This window comes from Cebus imitator, unplaced genomic scaffold (genome assembly GCF_001604975.1).
Source record: "Cebus imitator isolate Cc_AM_T3 unplaced genomic scaffold, Cebus_imitator-1.0 Scaffold23, whole genome shotgun sequence".
Classification (NCBI taxonomy): Eukaryota; Metazoa; Chordata; class Mammalia; order Primates; family Cebidae; genus Cebus; species Cebus imitator.
Genome location: NW_016107338.1, coordinates 53,052 through 65,814, shown reverse-complemented (window position 1 = coordinate 65,814; position 12,763 = coordinate 53,052). Strand labels below are relative to the sequence as shown.

The window sequence follows — 12,763 nt, the reverse complement described above, 5'->3', positions numbered from 1 at the left end:
AAATTAGCCCCAAAATTAGCCGGACATGGTGGCTCACAACTTACTCTACTTGGGAGGCTGAGGCAGGAGAATGGCTTGAATGTGGGAGGCAGAGGTTACAGTGAGCCAACATCATGCCATTGCACTCCAGCCTGGGCAACACACCGAGACCCCAGCTCAATAAATAAATAAATAAAACAATATTCTTTTGGAATTTATGAAAAAATCCAATAGGTGCATAGTGGCCCGAAACTACAAATGGTACAAATGTCTATAGACATGACAATATACAAAATATGACCTAAGTTTTTCTGAAACTAGAAAAGCTATATTGGGCTTACACTTTCAGTTTGCTAAAAGGCACAACACTGGGGTGAGAACAAACTCAGTTACAGTCGACACAACAAAACCCAGACCTAGGCAGAATAGGGTTTCTACAAAGTATGGGATCTGACAAAGAGTAGGTCTTTAGATGAGACTGAGTCCAACATGAGGAAGAAGAATGCCTTCACAAGTGTACAGTACTCTGGGGTGGAAATCACAGGAGCAAGGCACACTTAGAGCACCAAACAGCTAAGCAGTGGATACTGACAAGTCTACCAGTATCTGCCAGGGCCCCAGATACCACATCGGAGTTTGAGGGATTCCAGTCTTCAATAAACCAGAAAGAGACTATGGATAGAGTAGGAAGGGCCTGATGGGTAGGACTGGTTACGTTACACCAAGTACCAGTAATCCTGACAGGTGCAAAATGCAGGGAGTAGGTTTCTGAAACAAGACAAAGCCCTAACTATAATATTGAGGCTTTAGGTCATGGTAAAACTTACAGCTAAGTTCCAGAGTGTTGTGCTCAAGCTCTTCAGGGTCTTTATCCTACATTTAAGATTTAGAGGTTAAGATGATATTAAGACTGAAGGTGATTGTTAAGTGGCTGGAACTATGGACAGAGTATCATTATAGAGGCTGGGGACTGAGAAAGATCAACCTATAATAAGCATTTGCCTAACTAGAATTGAATGTTAGAACTGAATATTTTAATATGTAAACAGTTTATTGGTATCAGAAATAATCTTACTATACTCCTCCCACCTTATACCACCAGTATAATCTGTAGTAGCTATGGATTCCCTTGATTTCCACTGGAACATAGAGAAAACAGAGACTAGCCTGGCTTGCAGATACTTGGTGTGTATTAGACTCACATTACACACAAGCATGAACGCAGGCTATCTGAGGTATGAAACTAAGCTGAAAGGAGAAAATAAAACTTCAAAAACCTTGTATAGCCTAAGCCTAACTCTACACTGCCAGCCCTTTCCAAATTTCTTCTCAGATAAACATCACCCACCCACATACAATCACAGAAAAAATTCCTATCTCATAATTCTAGAAGCATTATTGGAAGAGATGAGAAAATAGGTCTATAAATGCAATATTTATCTTCAGAGGTCCCATCTTGAGTTTATCCTCTTGTGGGCTCTTGGAATTCTGTACCTTCTCACACACACTAGAACAGTCCGTAAGTAGATCTATTCAGGGCTAGACATGTTGGCTTATGCCTGTAATCCCAGCACTTTGAGAAGAAAAGGTGGGCGGATCACCTGAGATCTGGAGTTCGAGACCAGCCTGGCCAGCATGTTGATACCCCACCTCTACTAAAAATACAAATATTAGCTGGTTGTGTTCACTTGTAATCCTAGCTACTCCGGAGTCTGAGGCAGGAGAATTGCCCTGGATGCTGAGATTGCAGTGAGCCAAGATTGCAGCACTGCCCTCCAGCCTGGGCAATAGAGTGAGACACCATCTCAAGGGGGGGAAAAAAAAGATCAATTCAGGTATCTCTAAATGCTTACCACCAAGAAAAGTGATTATATCCATAGAGTTCCTCCCCCAAACCAGACGATTCCACACAGAAATCACCAACAACTCAGCCCTAACTCATTTATCACAGTTATAATAAAAGTTAGTGAGAAAAGCACTAACTAGGAAAACAAAAACCAAGGCAATCCAGGTCAACTTGGGCTGACTGCAGACATCTCTTTCTTTGCTTGAGCACACAGCACAGCTCACCACACTGCCTTTTTCACACACCCCTCTTTGATTTCCTCCACAAAACCTACCAGGCCAAGATAGTGCCACTGCACTCCACCTGGGCGACAGGCATGAAAAGCTGTCTCAAAAATAAATAAATAAAAATAATAAAATAAAAGCAATCTACATTCTATAAACATACTAATGAATGATATATATATGAGGCAATATGACATAAAGCAAAATGGAAAAAATATGTTATGATTATTTTCTTCAGTCTACAAAAGTCATGGAAGTTTCTGGACTATCTAGCTGCATAAAAAATATTGAATTGTCTTTTCTGTTAATACAAAATAAGGGTGTGTAATTGTTTCTCACAGAAACCAAAAAATCCACACAAATCTCTTTGTTCCTTACCCTCACCTAGCCTCTTTCCTATTCTCCACTAAATTCAACTCTACATTTTGCCTGGCTCTAGCACCCAAGCATGGCCGACAGGGAATTCTAAAGGCCCAATATTCCATAGTGACTGTTTGTAAGGGAGATGAGGCTATAAGTAACTGTCACATTGGATCCTCTTACCTGAGAAGAAAGAAAGTTCCCTAAATGCCTCTCACGTATAAAAGAGCAGGATGGCAGGATGTCTGTGTGGCCCAAGGACCCAGAGGTAGCAAACGATGGGCAAAAGAATTGTGAACAAAGGCTAGAAGAGGGAAGGCCTGCAGTCAGCCTTGTCTTCTACCTCTCTGGTGTTTGCTTCTCATGAGCAGAGTCCGTTTTCCAAACGTCACGACACTGAAAAGAATACCCCTGCTCTGGAAGTTGACAGGAAGTCATATCCACGAGTGTAAAAATGCAAGATCAAGGCTTGGCCCAGAAACAATGCCTACAATCAAGGGGAAAGCAGAGAGCAGAAGAGATATCCAAGTCCAAACTGACCGAGCCTGGGCCAGCCCAAGGAAGGTAGGATTCAAGGAGAAGAAATTGAAAGAGAGGCGCTTCGGGCCACATCATTTCCTACAAGGGGTAGTCAATGAACTTTGCTCTTCAGCCAAGGTACAAAAAATTGCTCAGCTTAGATGTCCCTCTCCTTTCTCTGCAAGGATACTGTGTATGTACTATACAATTATAAATGTATAGCATTATTTACTATGAAATATGACATATAAAATATAAATATTAGTCAATGATATTAGGGAACATGTATAAGAAACACTGAGATGATCTTGCAGGATTTCACCTTCCTGGAACTCAGCCACTTAGTACTGTTTCAGCTTTCCTACCACCTCTGCCAGCCAATCCCATCTTCTTGGGAATCTGGCCTCCCTATTGGCTATCGCACACCTTTAAACTGCCTGCTTTGTGACATCATTCTCTGAGCAAGCCTACTGCCAGCTGGTAGAATCTTGGGGCAGCCTGTACATTTGTATCATCACAAGTGGCCAGTGACCAGTGTGACCAGTGGCCTTCATACTGGACACATGCGCTCCTTGGCTTCAGCCACCCAGACATCCACTAGGATCGTCTCTTCATCCCTTGAATCTACAGTTGATATTTCTTCTTCTCTGACCATGTCAGGTAAAGAGAGAAACTTTCTTGACAGTTTTTCATTCGACTTCTTTCCCCCAACCGCAGATTTCTTTACCCCTATAGTCCCAAACACTTTGGAATAACAGGGAAACTATTCAAGTAGAAATCTAGAGACATCATGTCAGTTTTGGCTTTGACATTTACTAGCTGTGTGACTCTAGAGGACTCTTTTATTCTCTCACAAAATCTGTTTCCTCATCTCTTACATTAGGATAATAGATTGGTTACTCCCTCTTGCCCATTTCTTTTCTAATGCTGAGTCTTAAAGGGCACATGTACAGAAAATGAAATCAGACACTTTTTGAGGGTGTTTGTTTCAACAGAAACAGAGAGAAAACCTAAGCGGCGTAGAAAACTACCAACATATTCTGAGGTATTTTATGTGTAATATTCTCCCTCCACTAATATTTGAATTTCACTATTTTTAATTTAGTGATGTTTTAAACACTCAGCCAGGCACGGTGGCTCACACCTGTAATCTCAGCACTTTGGGAGGACATCTCCCTCACTAATATTTTAAATATTCAGCTGGGCATGGTAGCTCCCTCCTGTAATCTCAGTGCTTTGTGAGGCTGAGATCGGAAAATTGCTTGAGCCTAGGAGTACCAGACCAGTCTGGGTGACAAGACAAGACCTCATTTCTACAAAATTTTTAAAAAATCATCCAGGTGTTGGGGCATGCCAGGTACTCAGGAGGCTGAGGTGGGAGGATCAGTTGACTGTTTGAGCCCAGGACGATGAGGCTGCAGTGAGCCATGTTCACACCATTGGACTTCAGCCTGGGTGACAAGGTGAGACCCTGTCTCAAACAAACAAAAGTAATATTCACGTTTTTGAGATTCCTATACTGGGTTATAGGCAGGCAGATATTCTAGTGTAAGGAATTTGGGATTTTAAATGAAAGCAGAAAGACCGGGTCCCCTACACTTACCCTTGGGATATGCCCTGGAGAATGACAAAATGATTTAAAAAGCAAAAACTATACTTTAAATTTTAGAAGAAAAGCAGAAAGACAACAGAGCAAAATCTACTCTGAATAGGGCAAAATGAAGTTAGTTTTAGCAAATGCTTAGATCAATAAACTAGGAAGGAAACAGGCTAGAATAGAGTATTCCTAGAAAAAGCAGCTTATCAGAAGTCACATTCAGTTGTTTTTTTCTTTTGCCTTTTTGAACACAGATGACACTTGACAGCCTTTAATATATATATTTTAGAAATATGTTTTAGGAATGATGCTTCCAGGCCGAGCACAGTGGCTCATGTGGGAATCCTAGTATTGTGGGAGGCCGAGGTGGGCAGAACACTTGACAGCAAGAGTTCGAGACCAGCCTGACAAACATGGTGAAACCTGGTCTCTATTAAAAATACAAAAAAAATAGCCAGGCTCAGTGGTGTCTGCCTATAATCCCAGCTACTCAGGAGGCTGAGGGATAAGAATTGCTTGAGTCCAGGAGGCAGAGTTTGCAGTGAGCCAAGGTCAAGCCACTGCACTCCAGCCTTGGTGACAGAGTGAGGCTCTTTCAAAAAAGAAACAAAAGAAAACATTTCTTCTGAAACAATTAGGTACTATTTTGACTTAGGATAAAAAGTCAGGCTTGAAGAGGGCAAAGAATGACCCTTTAGATTTACCAATGGCCTGGGATAAATGTAAACTCTAGGCAATGTCACATGACCTGTAGAAGCAAAATGTGACTGTAAGGATTATAAAAGTAATACCTGTACTATATTATAGTAGGCCAAAATTGCCATATTAAAAGTTCTGTTTTTTCCTGGTTTCTGGTCTACGTTCAGAGAAAAGAGTCCTGGCAAGGAAGTCATGGTAATGATATTAACGTAGTGGTAAATCTTAAACAGGTCAATCTGATCTCTCTCAGCCTGTTACTCATAAAATGAAAATGTTAGAACTTCTCTAAGGACCTCCTAGTTCTAAATTACTCCAATTCTAGGAAATAGTTATGAGTCAATACATGACCAGATTGAAGGGAAAGAGAGGGAAGGGAGAAGTTTGCTTCTAGCCTAGGAAATAATGTACAAACCCAGGCCACTTGGGTCTTCTGCACATCTGTGCCCAACTGGACACAAAGGCAGTTCATCACAAGAGGACCAAGCTGCTTCAGCACTCATGGCCATCATAAAGTGTTTGGCTTTTGGTATCTGAGTAAGTATTTGTATTAGAGGCTTCCTGATTGCAACAACTTTAATATGATGCTGTTCTTCAAATAAGGTGAAATTTTTTCAGTCCCATCACTTTGTTCATCTCTCTCTTCTTTCCTACAGAAAATTTCCAAAATACCTCTTTACTTGGAACTGCAAATTCTTCGCAGCTCTCTTCCTGTGGTAAGCAATGCGGCTTCCTTAACAGGAAGCATCTCCAACTTCTCTAGAGCCTCTGATCCAGCTGTTAGCTCAGCATGGCTACTGCCATCAGCCTCTGGCACCTCTTTCCAGCCACTCACGGGCAGTGCCTACCTTTACCAACATTCTAGCACAACTATGTTGTCTAGGATTAGTGGCCAGAGCCATAGCTCTATGTCAGCTGCCTCCTACCCAGGCATTTTTGAGTGGGACAATTCAGCAAGCACAGCAAAGAAGTCATCCTCACTCAGGGACTTCACTGTGACTGCTATTGACCAGAACACAGCTGTCTCTTCCATGTCTATGACAGCCCAGCATGATAAAATTTCAGTTGCCAATATTATAGTCCCTCTGCATCCAAGACTATCTGCCAGCCTTGTTCAGGGGACACAATCTCAAATTCCACATCAGCAGGGCCATAGTCTGTCACTTCCCTGCCAGAAAGGAAGCCAGGTCTATTACTATAATCCAGGCACACTGGGGCCTCAATTATCTGGAGAACTTGTCCCCTGGCTGCAATCCTATGGCTCTGTGTCATACACAGGAAATAGGGCATTGGCCCATCAACCAGAAATGGTGATGCTGCTAAAGGAGGTTCAGCCCACAAATGTTCTACCAACAGTCTCAACTACTGGGATGTATTACCCTGTGTCTGCTCAACCCATCACAGAAACCAGTTTTCAAGGTGAGTACAACCAACAAGAAAGGAGAGGGATACACTCAGCATTGAAAGGGAGGGTCAAATCTGTAGCCGAGTGGTAAGTCCACGGATAGGCAGAAGTTAAGGCCTGAGATTTCAACCACTATTCTTGGGCATTGCTCTCCATTTTGATTCTATCTAAGAACACCTTCTAAATGGGAAAGTTCAACACTATAATGGCCATCTATGCCACATATAAGAGAGTCCCAAGAGATACAACGCTTCTTAGTGCCCTGGCTGATCAGCTCCCTTGCACCAGCACTGTGGGTAACTTCCTTCCTTAATCGATTACTTGAGTCTCTTTGGAAGGCACCTCAGAAGGCTTATCTTGGCAGGGACATTTTGATTTTCCTTAACTTACAACAGGACTTAAGACTTTGTGCTCAGAGATCCTCTCCAAAACAAACAGGTTCAGAATCTGTGCTTGCTTATATATTTCATGTGGAAGGGCTCCACTGTCTCCCCTGTTCCATGGTGTAAAGGGTTCTTACTCTCTCAGGAGAGTGGAGAGCCTGGAAAGGACCCTATATGAGAATGTGAGGCTTTATAAAACATCTCCTATTTAAAAATCACTTTCGCTTTTTATTTGGCTTACAACAACCCTGTGAAATTCAAAGAAAACCAAGACACAATCACATCAAATGATAACCAGTAAGAGAACAGTCACTGCCTAGCCCCTAATGCAGGGTCTTGTCCATGGTCCTGAAGAAGAGCTAGTAGAAATGTCTTGCCCATGTTAGAAAAGTATCCAATTGCTGCACTGGTGTGTAGGGGGAGCATCTCACTTACCAGGGATTGACGTCTTCCTTGATTCCTTGGCAGTGATGGAAACTTCCCTGGGGATGGATACTTCCCTGGCATTGCAATCTCCAAGCCAGATATTTTGTCTGGCACAAACTTCAGAATTCTCCAAGTCCTGCAGTAGCAGAAATACCCAGATACTTGAGAGTAATCCATCACCTGAGCTTGGGGACATTTCAATGATAGCTCCAGTCCAGAGTCCAACTAATCTCTTGACACTGTCTCCATCTCCAAGCCAGGACAAAACCGAAAATAAGGATTTGGATGAGATTAAAACCAAGCTTTCAAAGCCTCTAGATGCCTACCAGTTCCCAAAAGAAAATCAAGATTTTCCACTGCTTCCTTTAGAAATCCCTGACATTAACCAGCTTCTGTCCTGCATTGATCCTCTTTGCCAAAAGGAGCAGCCTGCTTCTGAAAATGCCAATCTGAGAAATAACAGCGTGAGTCTTGAGGCCCAAGGGATACTTGAAAATGGGATTGAGTCTAGCAGTGATCTTGCAGACATCACTACACTGTTGGAGGATACTCACCTCCCCTAGATCTTCGGTTCCGTACAAGATCTTGACCAACCCCAAAGTCCCTCCATCTTCAGTTCCTTACTAGATCTTGACCAACCCAAAAGTCCCTCTGCAAAGAAAGCCAAAGATCCCAGTGCCACCAAGGTAAATCAGGTGCAGGAAAAGGCAAGTGTCCTAAAGGGTCACTCTGATCAAGTCAGGAAGAACAAGCATAAAGCTGCCGAGCCTATCCAGGGTGCTCCCGAGGCCAAAATCCAGCCAAAGAACCCAGAGAGCCTGTTAGAGGGAGCAGTGGCTGTTTGCAGTGCTACCGCCAGTGACAGCACTTCTGCGAGCAAGGGCAAGCATTCTAGCAACAAACCTCACAAAGCCGCATCCAGCAGGAGCAGCACAACTAAGAGGCATGGGCAGGAGAAGACCAAAAGGAGCAGAGAGAACAGCTCCAAGAAATCTGAAGACAGAAAGCAGTCAGGGACCAAAGTCAAGAAAGAAGAGAAACAAACCATTCCCAATATGAAGCGGAAGAAATATCAACCTGAGCTTAGCCAACAGACCTTCAAAAAGCCACGAAGCTCCCTAGGCATGCACATGCTAGAGTCCGTGCAAGTTTTCCACTGTACTGGGGAAAAAGACCAACAAGAAAATTGGATTCTCTTCCTCCCGGACTCTGGGAAGCTCAAGCAACACCCAGAACCCCCGGCCATTCTCAGCTCTCCAACCATGGCTGGATACCCGACGTGAGATGAAAGGCCTGGAGAAAACTCAACTCAAGGCACACAAACCGGATGATAATGCTGAAAAAGAGTGTCCATCTCCATCCCAGTATGAGTTGCCACCACCTGGGAAGGTCAAGTTGGTACCTTTGCCCTTTCCAACCCTGGACGGACCTCAAGCTCGACCTGTTTCTCGGCGGCCACACCCTCCGCCCTCACATAGGCCTGCTGTGGCTTGCCCTGCTCGACCTGGTGCTACTAACTCAACTCGTTCAAATGAAGTCAATCCGTTCCAACCGGCTACTACCAACACATCTTTGACAGGTCCTGCCAGACCAGCTCAGCCAATTTCCACCAATGCAACCCAACCCGGTTCAGCCAACCCCAACCAGCCTCCTACTGCTTCTCAGTCTGCTGCTTCTAGGCCAGCACCCTACAAAACATCATCTTGCTCTTCTCTCCAGCAGGAGCCTGTTTCCACTGCTGTGACCAATCTCCAGTCACTGCCCAAGCCTCAAAATCAATTTCTAATCCAAGACTTAGCTTATAACCCAGGCCATGGGGGACACCCGACATTTCTGGGCCAGTAGTGTCAATGCCCATCACAAAAGAGCAGAGGCCAGAGCGTGAGGCCATGAAGAGGAAGGCTCAGCAACAGCATGAGAATGCTGCCAAATACACCTCTTTCAGAAAACTGCAGTTCTCCATCCAAAGGGGAAAAGATATGGCAATTTCTCAATACTATGGCTACAGAATCTAAGAGCTGCTGAGACTGTTGGCTTTACTTTGGATACCAACTGGTTTTCCAAATATATAGATAGATAACAATTTATTTATACCGATAATATATTTTTCAAACTGAATCAAGAAATCTATTGGATTAATAGATAAGTAATAAAGAGGTTTTTAAGTTTTGAAATGCTCTTGACTGTGGATTTTCTTTGGCGGGGTAGGGATCAAAAGTTGCCTTAGAAGGAATTATGGTTGGGCACGGTGGCTCATGCGTGTAATCCCAGCACTTTGAGACGCCATGGTTGGTGGATCACCTGAGGTCAGGAGTTCGAGACCAGCCTCGCCAACATGGTGAAACTCATCTTTACTAAAAGTAGCTGGGTGTGGTGGTGGGTTCCTGTAATCCTAACTTCGCAGGAGGTTGAGGCCGGAGAATTGCTTCAACCCAGGAGGTGGAGGTTGCAGTAAGCTGAGATTCCACCACTGCCCTCCAGCCTGAACAATGCAGCAAAACTCCATCTCAAAAAAAAAAAAAAAAAAGGAGAAACTAAAATTTGGATGGCAGAATATCAGCAGAATTGAGGAAAGAGGAAGGAACATGGTCCAGGACTAGGAAGGTCAAAAGGGTAGAGGCTTCATGGGCTTATACAAAGAATCAGAAATGGGGGAAATGGCAGAAGTAAGATGCAGAATCCAAGATTAGGACTAAAAGAATAAAATTTGGATAAAAGTTGAAGATGGCAGAAGTTAAGGCTGGTTGGACCAAAAGAAATGTACTAAATCTCCCATGGATGATGGCCTTATGTCTCCTGGCCTGTCAGATAGGTGTTTTAGAAAATAAGAATTCAGGACTCATCTCCAACAGGTTTGGGTTACCTTATACATATATATGATCACAGTTGGGAAACGTCAGTAGAAAACAGGGGAATCTACCACCAGGGGAATGGCAAGGGCTCACAGTTCTAGGTGCAGCTGATAACATGGGGCGCAACCAAGTGAACTGCAGCAGCCTGAAGCTGACCCAGAAAAGACTCTGGAGTGTAGATCACCATTGACCCAACACCTATGCATGGGCCAGTGAGACGTACTACTTCAGTTCACCTTCACAACAGCACACAAGACCAGTAACACTGTGCCACCTTCCTAGTGACATTCAGCAATGAGCTTGGGTCACACTGCATGCAAAGGGGTAAGGCCTGTGGGTCTCTGAAGTCCTCAGCATTTGCACACGCCTGCAGGCAGCCAAGCTGGCTTTCAGACCACAGCATCTGGAGGTTACAGGCAGAGGAACTGAAGCTTCTGGAGGGACTTAACTATCGAGGCACGCCAGGTCTTCCTCCATCCATCCTAGCACGTGCAACCTTCTCGGCCATCACCATTTACTGAAGTACACGAGAAAAAATGGCTTGGAGCGTCCATTTTCACAGGATGTTTCGCCCTCCAAAAACTGCAAGACGCAGGCGCTCAACTGTCCAGAGACTGTTCTTGTGGGGAGGGGACCCCCCTCAAGGCACAGTGATAGTCAGAAAGGGTTGGGGCATTAGGGGGAGGGCAGGATAGGAATGGGTAGGAGAAGGGAAGTTGAGGGCAGTGGATGGTCACCATGAGGAAATCAGTAATTTACTTTTTAAAAATTGGTTTCTGATATATAATTCACATAACATAAATTTCGCTGTTCAAAATCGTACAATTCAGCTGGGAGTGATCTGTAATCCCAGCTGTTTGGGAGGCCGAGGCAGGCTGACCACTTGAGCTCAAGAGTTCGAGGCTGGCCTGGCCAACATGGTTAAACCCCGTCTCTACTAAAAATACAAAAATTTAGCCAGGCGTGGTGGCGGGCACCTGTAATCCCAGATACTCAGGAGGCTGAGGCATGAGAATCGCTTGAACCCGGGAGGGGGAGGTTGCAGTGAGCCGAGATGGCGCCACTGCACTCCAGCCTGGGTAACAGAGCGAGACTGTCTCAAAAAACAAACAAAACTGTACAATTCAGGAGCATTTAGTATGTCACAAGGTTGTACAATCATTACAACTATCTGAGCCATTACATTTTCATCATCCCCTGCAAAAAAACAAAAAACAAAACCATCTACCCATTCGCAGTTACTCCTCATTCCCTCCTCCCAGGCAACCACCAATCTCTGGATTTATCTTTTCTGGACATTCCATATAATGGAACCATACAATATGTGACCTTTGGTATCTGGCTTCTTTCATTTAGTACTATGTTTTATTTTATTTTCTGTTTTTATGTTTTTACAATTTAGCTTAATTTTAATGTTTCCCAAGCGTTATTTTGGCCAGGTACCCAGGTTTAAGTTATGAACATTGACAGCATCCATTATATAACCACACTTGAAGTTATTAAGGATTTAACCATTTTCTAATGTTAGTCTATTTTCTACACTGCTTTTTCACATATATGCCCATTAACAAATGGATAAAGTGCAATTATATGTGTGTGTGTGTGTGTATGAAAGAAAAAAATCAGTCAGTCTTATTGTTCTTCTGGCCACTATAAAGTGACTAATATAATTTTTGCCAAATTAGCCATTTTTTCTTGGCATTAGACAAGATTTTAGTTTTTGTTTGTTTTTGAGATGGAGTTTTGCTCTTGTTGCCCAGGCTAGAGTGCAGTGGTGCAATCTCAGCTCACTGCAACCTCCACCTCCTGGTTTTAAGTGATTCTCCTAACTCAGTTTCCCAAGTAGCTGGGATTACACTCACCCACAACCATGTCAGGCTAATTTTTGTATTTTTAATAGAGATGGGGGAAAAATGGAATGTCTGTTACATTTATCAGTTTGTGAGTGTTTCTGGAAAACTGCAGTATGTGTGAAGACCAATTTCCATGCTGGCATTGCATGCATCCAAATATTAATGCACAGAGGCACAGAATTACAGCAACAGAAGAGCATATTTCAACACTGGCATGCCCCATTCCCCTTGTTATTACTTGCTTTGCTTAGTCATTTAGTACTATGTTTTAAAGGTTTATCTGTGCTGTAATGTGTGTCTGAACTTTATTCTTTTTCATGTGGCATAGTATTCTCATTGTAATGACTACACCACATTGGCTTGTCCATTCATCCGTTACTAGACATTTGGGTGTTTCCACCAGCAATCTATATTTATTGAGAGTTTATTCTGTGCCAGCAGCACCTGGCTAAGTTATTCACCCCATTTCACAGATTAGGAGGTAGAGAGTCTTAAGGATTTGTCCAAGATTAAGGGCTAGCTAGCAAGTGCTAGCAATAGCTGGGATTTGAACTCAGGCATTTTAGACTTCAAAGGTAATAAATACACATGACAGAACACTGGAAAGATATAAAATGGTGACA

The 12,763-nt window shown here is 43.3% G+C and overlaps 1 protein-coding gene across 1 annotated transcript; it reads left to right on the top strand.

Annotated features, from left to right (window-relative positions):
• Positions 1 to 3,491: 3,491 nt before the first annotated feature.
• CUNH2orf78 (chromosome unknown C2orf78 homolog) lies at positions 3,492 to 9,542 on the top strand. Its single transcript, XM_017521934.2, is given in 6 exon segments — positions 3,492 to 3,588; positions 5,878 to 5,923; positions 5,925 to 6,640; positions 7,478 to 8,592; positions 8,594 to 9,227; positions 9,230 to 9,542. Coding segments are annotated over 6 exon segments (2,829 nt in total). The 3' UTR covers positions 9,451 to 9,542.
• The last annotated feature ends 3,221 nt before the right edge of the window (positions 9,543 to 12,763 follow it).